At 37.3% G+C, this 14,786-nt stretch overlaps 1 protein-coding gene across 1 annotated transcript; it reads left to right on the top strand.

Annotated features, from left to right (window-relative positions):
* The first annotated feature begins 7,282 nt into the window (after positions 1 to 7,282).
* ikzf5 (IKAROS family zinc finger 5) lies at positions 7,283 to 14,394 on the top strand. The gene is made up of 5 exons (XM_007230624.4): positions 7,283 to 7,678; positions 9,231 to 9,394; positions 10,772 to 10,945; positions 11,504 to 11,880; positions 13,008 to 14,394. The coding sequence occupies exons 2-5, from the start codon at positions 9,262 to 9,264 to the stop codon at positions 13,575 to 13,577; spliced, it is 1,254 nt and encodes a 417-aa protein (XP_007230686.3). The 5' UTR covers positions 7,283 to 7,678; positions 9,231 to 9,261; the 3' UTR covers positions 13,578 to 14,394.
* The last annotated feature ends 392 nt before the right edge of the window (positions 14,395 to 14,786 follow it).

Here is a 14,786-nt window from a genome sequence, read left to right as displayed (position 1 = left end):
ATTTGTTATTAATGAAATCTATTTATTTTACATAAAAAATAGAAGAATAGAAAAAATTACTTTTAACCATGGATTGTACGTATCTTATGATATGACAAGTGTTAATATTAACACTAACCTTAATCACTAAGCATTTAACCTCTTCATATTCTAGCTTTATACGTAATGTAACACCACAGTAACATAAGAAATGAGCGTCTCAGAAATACCAGGTTCACAAACATCATTTTATTCATTTGTTTTGGGTATTTCATAAATGTGGCGTATTTTAAGTCGGAAGGCCAGAAGGCCCTCAGAGCAGCTGCCTGTGTGAAAGGGCTGATTAGTGTAAATTAAAAGAGTCAGATCAGCTTTAATGGTGGGGGTGGGGGAGCTCAGTGTAGCTTCGTGTAATGCTGAACTCCTGCTTTAGACAACAATAAGTTCACAACAAAAGAGCCCCACTTCACAACCCAATTCATCTCTTTCAACTGACAAATTATTGTCACCCTGCCTGAATTATTTAAAGGGAAGTGGCTTCGCAGGAAACCTGAGCATAATTAAATTGCTATAAAATAACATTAGTGTTGACAGGCCATTAGGGACTGCTGTAATTGACTGCTCCAGGGGTCGTAGTTCAACTCTACAAGGCTGGCTGTCATGTCTGAATTTGTCCCCAACAGTAACTTAAAACCTGCACACAAAAAAAGAGGACATTAGGTCTCATCACACATCTGCATGAAATAATAAAATAATAAAAAACTAAAATTCCTCTTATACAGTCATTAAACAGCATTATACAGAAATACAGCACTAATTTCACCTATTTATACAGGGCCTAACTAAAGAGATAACTATAAAAAAAAACAGATTAAAATATATTAAATAGTCCTTAAATAAAAAAAAATACATTGATATTATAACAGCCAGGATAACGTTCACTGAAAAGCTCACTTTACAGCTAATAGGTTTCATTACAGGCTTTCTGAAGCGCGCGCTGTTAAATCCATAGCTTGATTTTTCCTGCCATCTAGAGGCCAAAGAGCAAAACTGAGAGCTAGATTGTTCTACATAAAAAATATATATAATTTTGACAGTTAAAGCTACATTTTGTGAACAATAATTATTTTATTAAAGTCATATTTTCTGCAACTCAAGGTCAAAACAGCAAAAAAATGGTATATTGATTAAAAGAAATATTTAAAAGATTATTGATTTATTAAATATACAGCTAAAATATTAGTCAGCAACAAATTTGCTGTATAAGCTGGTGCATGAGTGAAAACACTAAATTATTTATTTATTTATTTATTTTAAGTCATGTTGTTCTCTGTTTGCATCATTGTTCAACACACACAGTAGCAGTCAAAGTTTAAACCTTAAACCATACCTTTAATTCTGTGATTCCTCGTGTCTTTTAAAATGTTCTGCATTGTAGATTAAAACTAAAGTTATTCAAACTATGAAGATATATAAGGAAAATATAAGGAATTTAAGAAAGAAGTTTAAACAAATTAGAATATGTTTTATATTTTAAATTATTTAAAGTAGCCTTTCATGAACTTGTTAAGAATTAATTACTTGAATTTCCTGTCTCTTAATGTGTTCGAGAGTGTCAGCTTTAAAGTTGATTTACTGTGTGTTTGAGTAATGTTCTAATCCATATTATGTCAAGAACTATTTAACTAAGTAAAGAACAAAAATACTGTAAAAAATGAGTCAATATGAAAATATCAAGAACTTACAGTCTAGCAAAGACTGTCAAAAATGTTAGGATGAAACTGGCTCTCATCAGGACCACTCCAGAAAAGGAAGAGCTAGCCAGAGTTACCTTTGTTGTACAGGATAAGTTTATCGGATTTACCATTTGTAGAAACCGCAAGTTAAAAGCACCCCAGATAAGAGCAGCTAAATGCTACACAGAGTATTTTGGATTGTTTAACAAAAATTCATTTAGGGGATGAAGTTGACAAAATTGTGGCCAAACATTTATTTAGACTAGTTTATACACTACAAATACAATTATATGTATATTTTCATATATTTAAATTGGTTTTTACATTTCAACATTTAAAGCACTAAATTGTGAAATCCCATCATATATTAAATTGTATGAAATATGCAATCGTGAAATTATGCAAATTTGAATTCATGTAACGGTGGGGACAGACGGGAGGCGGATTTAAACAAATAAACAAACAGGGAAATAACGAATAAGTAAATGTACATAAACAAACAGGGAAAAACGTGAAACAGATAATAACAAAACAGGGCTAGGGATATATACAGGGATAAATACGTGAATATGTACAAAACAAAGAATGAAACAAACAGGAAATGAACATGGCTAGAAATAAACAAAAGCGTGAAAATACAAATAACCAAGGAACGAGAAATCAGCTATAACGTAAACGTGGCAAGACAGACAACACGGGAAGGTGCAAAGACCGACGGATAAACATGGACTAAAGTGTACTATATATAGGAACATGAAACACTGAACACCTGGGGAAGGGGCGGAGCTACAAATTAGACACACATGACGGAAAATTACAGGAGAAACAGAGGGGAACAGAGCGAGGCCGTGACAATTCAACACAATATTTGACAATATTGTCAGCTCTATCTTTTTTACTTACTTCAAGTCTCCTCAAAAGTTTTAAATTGTATAAAATATAAATATCAGTGATTAGGGTCAGTGATGGGAGCAGGAGGGGTTGAACATGGTCTCATCTGTGGTTCTTCACCGCACACAGGGCTCAGATGGGACATGTGTGAGATTAAGGTGGGCTGTAATGATGGGGCCCAAATTAAAGGCACAAATAGGTCCATGTAACACCACACAGTAAGAAACCCACTCAGAGACAGTGCCCACCTGAAACCCACCTAAAACATATGTAGACTAGATTCCACCCATATTAGGTCACATGAGTTAGCTGAGGAGTTAGGTCCAAGCCCTGTGTTGCTAGTTGCTGTGTCACTGATTGTCCATGTGTGTTAGATCAAGCCTATTTACACCTCTGTTATATATGTTTGCCTCAGAACAATAATCCTGTGTTCCATTTACCTTGGATGTCAGAAGTTACAAGTTCCAAGAAGGAACATCCTCACAACAACAGAAGTTGAAAACAAAACCAAAACATTTTCTATGCCCTCTGGTGGTTGGCTGCAGTAACTTCTAAATTCTACACAATTTTCTTGATTCTCCTTTACAAATCATTGGTTGTACAGATCAGCAATTACAGTTAAATATAACATATAGCAGATGAACACAGTGATATTTAAGAAGTGAAATTAAGTTTATAAGATTTACCGAAAGTGTGCAATAATTCTTTAAACAACATTAGGCAGGTGCATAAATTTAATCGTTTTATTGATTAGAATACCTTTAGCACTATTTATTGGAACACAAAATTAGTTTGGTAAGCTCATTGACCTAGATCCTTGACCTTCATACACAGGTGGGTCCAATTATGAGAAAGGGTTAAGGAGCCAGTAGGACATTTTTCTCCTCTTTGCATCTTCTCTGAAAAGTGGCAACATGGGAGCCTTTAAAACACAACTCTTAAATGACCTGAAACCAAAGGTTTTTCAACATCATGTTTTAGGTGAAGGATACAAAAATCTCTTTCATAGATTTCAGCTGTCAGTTTCCTCTGTGAGGAACATAATGAGGAAATGGAAGAACCACAGACACAGTTCTAGTTAAGGCCCCAAGTGGCCCCAAGAGGAGAAGGATGGTGAGAACAGTCATAGTCAACCCACGACCAACTATTTAGCGCACTTTACACATGGAGAGGCTGTATGAAAGAGTAATGCAGAAGAAGTCATTTCTAATCGCCACAAACAGAGTTGCATGAGGTATGCTAAAGCTAAAGCACATTTAGACAGGCCAGCCTAATTTTGCAATAAGGTGCTGTGGACTGCTAAAATTCAGTTATTTGGAGGGCAGTATGCATGGTGGAGGTCCCATGGGGGGCTGGGTGGTCAGTGCAGGTTCTGGGAATCTTTTTAAAGTTGAGGGTTGAATGGATTTCAGTCAGTATCAGCAGATTCTTGAGAACAATGTTGAAGAATCAGTGAGAAAGTTGAAGTTAAAGCGCAAGGGCTGGATACTTCAACAAGACAACAACCCTAAACTCTAAACACTGCTCTAAAACTACTAAGGAAGTTACATTATGGAATGGCCATCTCAATCCCCAGACTATTAATGAAAATCTGAGGTGTGATTTATGCACCTGCATAATTTTGTTGTCCTTTAAACTTAATTTCACCTGCTTTCACAGCTTTTTCTCTCTGCACTTGGGTTTGTTCACTAATCCTGCTGTGACAAGCACATGGCTGACCTCATACTTCTTCAAGCTCTGCAGCAATGCTGGCAGCACTCATACATCTATTTATTAGAGCCAACATTTGGATATTACACTGAACACATGGACTCAACTTTAGAATTGTTGCTCTATAAAGATGGCCTAGGCTGTAAGAAGTTTGCTGACACCCTGAAACAGAGATACAGCACGGTGGCCAAGGTCATACAGTAGTTGTCATTCAGAACAGGCCTTCTCTGGGTCAGCCAAAGAAGTTTGAGTCCACATGTTCAGTGTAGCATCCAGTAGTAACGAATCTCTAAGTAACACACTAAAGGTAAGGGTGATGGACTGGCCAGGCCTCTAGACTTAAACCCTATTAAGCACCTTTGGGGCATTCTCAAATCGAATATGGAGGAGCACAGAGTCTCTAACATCTAGCAGCTCTTTGATTTTGTCATGGAGGAATAGAAGAGGATTCCAGTGGCAGCCAGTGAAGCTCTAGTGAACTCCAAGCCCAAGAGAGTTAGGGCAATGCTTGAAAATAATGGTGGCCACACAAAATATTGACAATTTCGGCACAATTTGACCATTTCTACTTAGGGGTGTATTCCATTTTGCCAGCAGTTAGCCAGCAGTTAAACAATATTGTATTTTTCTTGTCTGTAGTATTTGTTAAAACCAAAAAAAATAAAAGCCATATGTAACCGCCCTAATGTCATTTAAGACTAGGAGATGAAAATGATCCATTTGCTACTGAATAAACTTCAACCTGCCAAATGAAATCCAAATAAACTGTAATAAGTTTGTTGACATTTCTGTGTTTGAGCCTGTTCCTCTGCCATTTGATTGGTTATCATTGGCCGCAATGGTGTGTGTTACATGAAGACTCTCATTACACTGCAGCTCAGAGAAGTGTTACTGTAGTGGATACAAAGCTCTCGGTCTAACCGGTCATTTGTCACACTCTCCTCAATAGCTTTCCTACAACTCTGACACAAATGGGGCAATGCGATCTTCAGCTAACTCCCCGGCTATTTAAATATTAAACACTATAAAACATAAATGAGTCAATCCAGCTATTTAAAGATATGCGGTTGGTTCAAGTAGTCATCAAATTGTTCTTGGCATTTGACTGTATATGTACAGCACTGTATTTAATGTGGCAATATTACAAATGTTGACAAACATGTGGTGACGTACATTCTATATCGGTAATACTGTAAACGCTTAAGTGTCAGGTGCCCTTTAAAGTCATTAAATGTCACTGCGGCTCCCAGTTTTCATGTCACTGAATCATGAACATGTTCTATTTTTCTCCACTGTTTTATTTAAGACCATTTTTACAACCCTTACCAGTAAAGGCTGACAAATCCCTTGACAAGGCTCTTGACAAGTATAGCAAATGTCAAAGGTTTAGATTGTCTAAATAACATGACCAGCATGACCATCATAACCCAGACATCTCTCCTTTTACAGAGGTTCCATGAGTCTACCCTATCTATCTATTTGAATGTAATCAACAGGAAGATGGATGGTCACAAGCCATCGAACAAAACTAAACTGCTCAAATTTCTGCGTTAGGTCATCTAAAAGCAGTGTGTAAGACCGGTGGAGGAGAACATGCCAAGACACCTGAAAGCTGTGATTACAAAACAGGGTTTTTCCACAAAATATTCATTTCTGAACTCAATAGTTCATAAATTAGGATTGTTGCTTCTAAAGTGAAATGAGCTTGTTTTTTGTGCATCATTTACCTTTTTTAAATCCAAAGTAACACACAAAAAACACATCTCGATAACCACTATATTTCCATATTTTATTGTATAGTTTCAATGTTTTATGTTTTTTTTTTTCCTCATAACAAGTATTAAAAAATCAGGGACTGACAAATTAAAGGATAAATAAACTCCTTGATTTAGGCTGACTCCACCCTCAGCTCAAATTTGAAAAATGCAAGGGGCCATACAAAAAATAATAATAAAACAGTCACTTAAAAGTAAAGTTATAATATAACGAGAATAAAGACGTCATATTACGAGAATAAAGATGTAATATTACAAGAATAAAGAAATAATATTATGAGAATAAAGTCGTAATATTAGGAGTATAAAGACATAATATTACGAGAATAAAGTCGTAATATTAGGAGAATAAATACATAATAGTACAAGAATAAAGACGTAATATTACAATAATAAAGACGTAATATTACAAGAATAAAGTCATAACATTACGAGAATAAAGACGTAATATTACAAGAATAAAGACGTAATATTACGAGAATAAAGACGTAATATCACAATATTAAAGACGTGATATTACAAAAAAAAACGTAATATTACAAGAATAAAGACGTAATAATACAAGAATAAAGACATAATATCACAAGAATAAAGACATAATATCACAAGAATAAAGACATAATATTACAAGAATAAAGACATAATATTACAAGAATAAAGACATAATATCACGAGAATAAAGACGTAACAATACAAGAATAAAGACGTAATATTTCAAGAATAAAGATGTAATATCACAAGAATAAAGACGTAAAATTACAAGAATAAAGTCATAATATCACGAGAATAAAGACGTAATATTACAATAATAAAGGCGTAATATTACAAGAATAAAAGTTGTTATTTGCTAAATATTACGAGAATAAAGACGTAATAATACAAGAATAAAGCTTAATATTATGAGAATAAAGACGTAATATTAGGTGAATACAGGCGTAATATTATGATAATAATGTCCAGATTAAATTAACAGGTTAAATGCCTTGATGACTGACCTATTATTAGCAGTAGCAAAAAAAAATCCAGTGACATAAAATAGATAGGACATATACAGATATAATATATGTTTTAATGATAACAATTAACCATTAAGGAAATAAAAATATTTTTTTTAATTTAATTTAATTTAATTTAATTTTATATTCGACCGAGATTTCCACGCTGAGTGTGGGAGGGCTGAGGTGGAACTGAGTGTGGAGAGGACTGAGGGAGGTGGGGAAGCTTAGTAACGGTGCTCTGGAGGTGCGAACTTTCAGCAGGCTTTTGTGTTGATTGGTTTGGGCTCGTTTTTAAACGATTTATCGGCGTGTTTCCTTCAGAAAAACGGAGATAAATTATTGCCAATCGCTGCTGATAAACGGCTGGCCCGGTTTAGGAAGCTGTCAGCCTTTTATCCCTGCAGTAAACGCCTGCAAACTCTGCTGTTTAGCTAACTTAGCTTAGCCTAGCTTAGCTTAGCCCAGCCCGCGGTCAACTGCGGCTCCAGCGAGCCTGCGATGGAGAGACAGCGCGGATAAATTGCGGATAAAGACCGGGAGCTGCGTCTTCTCCTCCGGCGCGGTGTGGTGGGGACGGCTGGCTGAAAAGGTAACAGTCTTTACCAGGTAAAAGCGAGCCGGCGGAGGCTTTGTTAGCTGGCTAAATGCTAAGCTAGTGGAGAAACCAGCTCACTAACGTCAGCATTTAGGTTACCTCCATCATAGCAACACCTGTTACCCTGCCAACTAAAAACCTGCTTTCTGATTGTTATGTACTACAGCTTTAACGGCTTAATAACAAACTAGATATTTGATTATACGTCATAGATAAATGTTAGCGCCGTATTTTTATAACATCTCTAAAAAGGAATTAGCTGTGTTCAGCTATTTAATTGGTTAATAAGACTGGTAATGATCTGACAATTCAACTGATAAACGTTACACTGATCTAGATGGATAGATACATACAAACAAGCAGATACGTAGATAATAGGGGTCAACGGTATGGCCCTAAAATATTTCAGGCTATTTCTGCGATATCGATATTCTTGGCGACAAAAAAATACACTACTAAAACAAAATAAATATTAAAGTGTATTGGGCAGTATAATTGCATACGATATAATATGGCACACCCCTAATTGAAATTTTCTCCATATTGTAAAAGAAAGTCAATGATCCATGTCATGATATTAATAATTCACTTCATATATATACAGGATTAAAGTAAAATAAATGATACTGGAAAGATATAATTCGTCTCTAGTAGATAATATATATTTAATGGGAAATGAAAAGTGTGAATTTTCCTTTTGCTACAAACAGCAAAAAAAATTGTACCCTTATGTCCATTATGGTCCTAAAATAATATCACATTATTTCAGGTTTTTTTTTTTATAATCATGATTTTCAGAAATATTGTTGCGATATTATTGCATACAATACAATATGGCATACCCCTAAGAGATGGATGGGTGGATAGATAAATCAATAGAAAAATACTTTCACAGATAGACATATAGAGACAATATTGATTGCAAATTTTTGTAATTTAGTGTTTTGTCATATCGTCCAGAGTAAAGTTATCGCAAAAATACCATTAAATATTGTGATATCATTTTAGGGTTATGTCGCCCGCCCCTAATAGATACACACGTAGATAGAATGCATTAGAATATAACAGATAAAGAGGCAGTGCAAAGATGTATTAAACGATATGCAAGGTTTAAGGTTTAGGTATCAGTAGATAACTAATGACAATACTGAATAAACGTGACTTTATTGTTTTTTAAATAATTAAATGTGCAGCTATAAAATTGGTCTAGAGTTGTAAGAGATTTACAGCATCTGTTTTTGACTGATATTCATTGCAGGGAGCTTTTAAGTGTATTCCAGGTCATTATTTTTTCTTTAGCTTAAATCCAATTGAATTGTACAGACTATAAAGTTGTTTCTTAGCAAAAAAAGATTGATGTGATTAATTTAGGTTAATTTTTTCACAGAGAATGTAATTAATTTGTTAATTGGGTTGACCGCACTATACATAAGCATTAAATGTATTTTATGATGAATGGGAAGTGAATTAGGTGCTTTTCAATACTCTTCAGTAAGCCAGTGAACGCTGCATTTTAATCCTTCTGTCTATTTTGTCTGTTTTAAAGGTGCTAAGCAGAGCAGAGTCCTGATCTTCCAATGGGCGAAGAGAAGCCAGAGACGTTGGACTTTGTGAAGGACTTTCAGGAGTACCTTACTCAGCAGACTCAACATGTCAACATGATATCAGGATCTGTCAGTGGAGTGCAGGACACGGACGACATCCCAGCAGGTGACCTTTAAATGAATCCTGGTTTGAGCGTAGGTTGGATTCATGTACCAGGTTCTAGTGTCTGTGTTTTATTTATAATAACTAATCCTGCTGTGCTGCATCTGGTGTGTTTAAACAGGAAAGTCAAATACTGTTGAGGTGTCTTGCCCTCCAGGTGTGGGCCTTTGGGAGTTTCCCAGCCCCACCTTAAACAGTTGTTCTGTGGTTACTGTATGGTCACAGTTGAGTTTTGTGTTTTTACCACATCATGAAAAGTTTATCATGAATTTTCATCGATGTTTAAGTCTCTGGTCACACTGTATTATAATGCACATTATCATCCGATCTATTTGTGGTGACTGGATTATCGTCCACTTATGGCCGCTTGATTCAGATATTGATCAGATAATAAACATGCGGGTTTGTAGAGGTTAATGTTACCATACAGAGAAATAACACAGGTTCTATGAGTTATGAATATGTTATGAAAACAAATGGCAGCCTGAGACAAGCCTGACATGCACAGACAGTGAAAAGTGCAGAATGTAGTTCCATCTAGCTACTTGAACTAGGAACTGCAGCTTCCTGTGACCCAGAAAGCCGCTATAATGAGCCTCACACAGCGCTACTGTATACTTCTGAATATGACCTGATTGACATATTTTGTATGAATGTTGATAGATAATGATAAATAGGCAAGCCTTAACTTACCATAGAGATAGAACGCACTACCAGTCAAATGTTTGATGCCACATTTTTGTAATTTTTTTTTTATATATTTCTATTGTAGATGAATACTGAAGTCATACAAACTATAAAGGAAAGCATAGGAAAACTTAAACTTAAAAGTGTTAAACAAACCAAAATACATTTAGCTGGCTCTTATTTGGGGTGCTGTTAACTTGGGCTGTTGTTAGCTGAAAGCCATTTCAGGTGACCACATCATAAAAATGACTGAGAAAATGCCAAGTTGTTAAAAAAAAAAAAAAAAAAAAAAAAGCTGTCATCTAAGCAAGAGGTACTACTTTAAAGAATCTAAATTCGTTTCCCAAACCCATTTTTAGAACCGGGAGCTTGGTATAAAGCTGATCTGTGAAATTACTTGTATAGACAAATTATTTTGAGCCTGTTTATGCTCTTGCTGTGTAGTTTATCTTGCTCATCAGGCTGGTTACTGTCTTCACTTCATGTATTGGACTGTAAGCTGGATGGAGTGGACAGTGTGTGTATGTGACAAGGTTGTTTGTGCAGTTTGGGCAGTCAAACAAGCAGCTTACAGACTTGTAAAGGTTTACAACAAGGTCGCACCCTTGGATCTTATATTTAAAGCCATTTTTTGGGTTTTCTGGACATTGCATTTAAATTTTTGGTTTGTTTTTGTTCTGTTTACTTTCACAGAGCTTGGTCAGAATGGCTTGGAGCATCCAGCAGTGGACATGGCCCTGGAAGATGGCTCGGGCATGTTGGTGGATGGCTTTGAGCGGACGTACGATGGCAAACTTAAGTGCCGTTATTGTAACTACGCCACCAGGGGCACAGCGAGGCTAATAGAGCACATACGTATTCACACCGGTAAGCAGCTATATCCGTTTCATTCATTCATTCATTTATTTGGAACAAAAAGTAACTTATTCTCTATTTTGTAGATGTAGATTATTAAAGACATGAACACAAAGGAGAAATCTGGTATGAAATTGACTTTGGATTTAGTTCACCTCCATTTTCCCGCACCTTTATGTGACCCAGCAATTTTGTGCAGTTTGTCCAAACAGGCTAGAATGGGTTTTAATGGGGCATATTTTTCTCTTGCAGATAAATTGCGTTTTACATCGTTATCTAGCCTCAAAGTAGCTCCACACCTCATTGGTAGAATCTGGAGAGCCCTGACATTTAAAACAAGGCATTAATAACTTCAAAAGTGCATAAGAATGTTTTAAAAAACGCTGTTTACACTGCCATCTTGATTGATTTGAAATGAGCTGCACCAAAGTAAGGAAAGGAAAAGCAGCAACTTACTATATATGTATAGACTTCTTTATAATAGCGTATCTTCAAAGAACTTGTGTAATTAATGATGAACTAATGTATGAAGTTGATCTCTCCCTTCTTCTCCCTCTTCCATTCCCTCAGGTGAAAAGCCCCATCGCTGCCATTTATGCCCTTTTGCTTCTGCTTATGAGCGCCACCTGGAGGCACACATGCGCTCTCACACGGGTGAGAAGCCCTATAAATGTGAGCTGTGCTCCTTCCGCTGCAGCGACCGCAGTAACCTGTCCCACCACCGGCGTCGCAGGCACAAACTGCTGCCTATGAAAGGCGCCCGTCCCTCTCTCTCCCACCGCAAAATGCTCAGCGTGCTGCAGAAGAGAGGGAGCTCGCTGGCCTACAGCCGCCGACTGCTCGTCAACATCAACCCCATGTCCATGGTGCTGCAGAAACCCAGCTGTGAGCAGCAGCACCTGGGTGACTTTGGCCATGAGCTCCCACCCCACGCCCACCTCCACCAGGTAGGTGTTTAGAACTATTTAGTCTGGTTAATGCAGGCTGTGGTTTATTTGCACTATTGGGGCATTTGTTTGGGCAGGTGTGAATACAGTATTTGCACTATGTGTACCAAAACAACCGCACAGAGGCCTGTAAGAGAAGGTGGTTTCATGCTGGTCCCAAAGCAACTCGAGCAGTTTGTTTGTAGTAAGGACATAATTTAACCTCGATCTGAACCGACTGTCAAATATAAACTTCTCATGTTTTAGCTAAACGGCTGTTCAGGTGCAGTTTAATCTGATTTATTACCCATATAATTACTCCAGCTATTAACTAATCACTTCTCCGCTGCTGCTTCATGTAAAACTGCACTGAAATACACTGCAATTAACCTTCTTGCTGTATTTTTATTATTTATCCTAGCCCAGACATGTCACTCCAATAATAGTATGCTCACATTTTGTTGCACTTGCACTATAAAACTAAGACAAAAAAAGGGGGATTATTTATTTATTCCCCCCCCCCACCTTCTAGATACCAGGTCTGGATCTGCACTTGTTATATGAGCAAAAAAGTATTGATGACTTCTAACATCTGTGATTTATTTTTATTTTCTCCTATACAAAAAAAAAACGTCTTTTGATGCATCTTTTTCAGTTCTGATACAGATACCAGAACATAAAGTTTGAATGTTGGTCAATACCTGATACTGGTCCGGTAACTTTGTTAAATTAATAGAATTTATACATGTACATGTAGTTTTTTTCAAATTGTTTTTAATTTGATAAGCAAGACAAGAAAACACGTAGGCGTGTCTAATTTATGCAATGGTGAAAAGGTGGCAAAATAAAAGGAACAAAATACAATATAACAATAGTCAGCATACAGACAAGTATGTTTGGTTTCATTTTGTTCACTTTCGGTCAAAAAAAGTTATTTTGAGCATCTCTGCCTAGAATACCAGCAAGTATTATAGGTATACAGAATAAAAGTGCGGGCATCAGGTTAAATGAACAGGTCGATTCCCAGCTAATTCAGTTAATTTCGGGATAAATTTTGAATCCTAATAGTGTAAAGCTCTGCTAAGAACTAGCCAGTGTGTTTATAAATTCTTGAGTAAAATTCTAATAATACTCCATTCAACCATCAGGAGACCTTCGACAGTCTCGGGAAGGACCCACAAGCTGCACCTGGAGGAAGCTCCAGGGACGGACAGGACCTGGTTTTGGACAACCCGCTCAACCAGCTGTCCACGCTGGCCGGTCAGCTTGCCAGCCTCCCTCCCGAAGCTCACGGTGCCCCTGTGTCACCTGGAGAAGAGTCTCTACCAGACGAGAAGCCCACATTCCTCGTGCAGCAGCCTGTGACGGCCCCGGCGGCCGTCTCAGCCAGCGCAGACCAGGCATCGTCCCCGATCACCCCAGAGCCGCGCCCGGCAGCACACAGTGGCTGCAGCCCCGGCGCGGGCCCCTGCAGCGAGCGAACCAGCACCCCCAGCGGGACCAACAGCCAACCGGGGACCCCCACGCCGGCTCAGGACCCACAGTTGCTCCAGCACTGCCCCCACTGCCACATTTATTTCCCTGACAACATCCTCTACACCATTCACATGGGCTGCCATGGCTATGAAAACCCATTTAAGTGTAACATTTGCGGGTACAGGTGCAGAAACAAGTACGACTTTGCGTGCCACTTCGCCAGAGGTCAGCACAAGCAGTGACTGGAGGAGGACGGGGCATCAGAGTGGCACTGGTTGAGCACTGACGACTGCTGTGTTTCTGTTGGGGAGCTTGTCTGCCAATGAGAGATGGGAACACGCTTTGTATTTTCAATTTTGTGCAATTTTTTATTTGTTTTGTGCCGATTTTTGTGGAAACCTTTTCGGACAAGACAGCGGGGCAGCTACTGGACATCCGTGCCTACGTGATCTAGGTGTATCTCATGTTACATTATTGGTAATAGTATTGGATTGAAAGTCGTGGTTCATGAAAAAATCATTTTGAGACCTGTATTTGGGTCTATAAAAGAGGCAGGAAGGCATATAGATAGTAGTTTTTAACAAGAGTGGTGTTTGTGGGTATTAGCACATCTGTATTGATACATGTTGAAAGCTGTATATTCTACATGGACTCAGTTTTGTTTTCAGGAAGCTCAAATGAATTCCAGTCATCCTCAGAGCATCTGCACTGACATTTTGCCCCAAAAATCATTTTGTTTTTTAATCATTAGGATTCAAAAACAGTGCCTGGAATAAGTTCCATACAGCCTTGTTAAAGATGGGAGTGTTAAATGCAGGAGAATAGCATCTTCTGCTATCATGGTTGTTGTACTATCTAATAAGTTAGTAAGAGTTAATATTTAAAAGGTGGCTGATTTCACCTCAGAATATCAATGTAAGGAGACATGCTACCTGTCTTTTATACCATTACTCATTACTGGTCTGCTGGCAGTCAGAAAAAAAGGATTGCTCATGTGTTTTGTATTTGTGTTGATGTATTTATTCTGTCTGTTCACTTAAACTCAACCTGAAATCTAAATGGACATTTTTCATTTTTTGCCTTAACAAGTTCATTGCCTTCGTCAAATTAAGCACATTTCTTAAGTACTGCTATAATATTTGCTTGAAGCGGTAAGTGATTATGGGTTTTATCCACCTGTACACAAAATTAGTCACCTCACTAAACATTCAGTGAATCATCAGTTTTGTTATTGGTTGCACTTATACAATACCAGTTAAAAGTTTGGACACCTTAAATTCAGTGTTTTTTCATTATTGTAACATTTTCTGCATTGTAGAATCGTTTATAAGTCACCAAAACTATGAAGAAAAACATGGAATTACTTAGTAAACAAAAAAAATGTTAAACCAGAATATGTTTTATTTTTTAGATTTAATGCAGTCTCAGCATTTTGAGGTAGAGTCACCTGG

The sequence above is a fragment of the Astyanax mexicanus genome, chromosome 14 (assembly GCF_023375975.1).
Source record: "Astyanax mexicanus isolate ESR-SI-001 chromosome 14, AstMex3_surface, whole genome shotgun sequence".
NCBI classification, from domain to species: domain Eukaryota; kingdom Metazoa; phylum Chordata; class Actinopteri; order Characiformes; family Acestrorhamphidae; genus Astyanax; species Astyanax mexicanus.
Note: the sequence above shows the minus strand (reverse complement) of the source record. Positions and strands in the feature narration are given on the sequence as shown.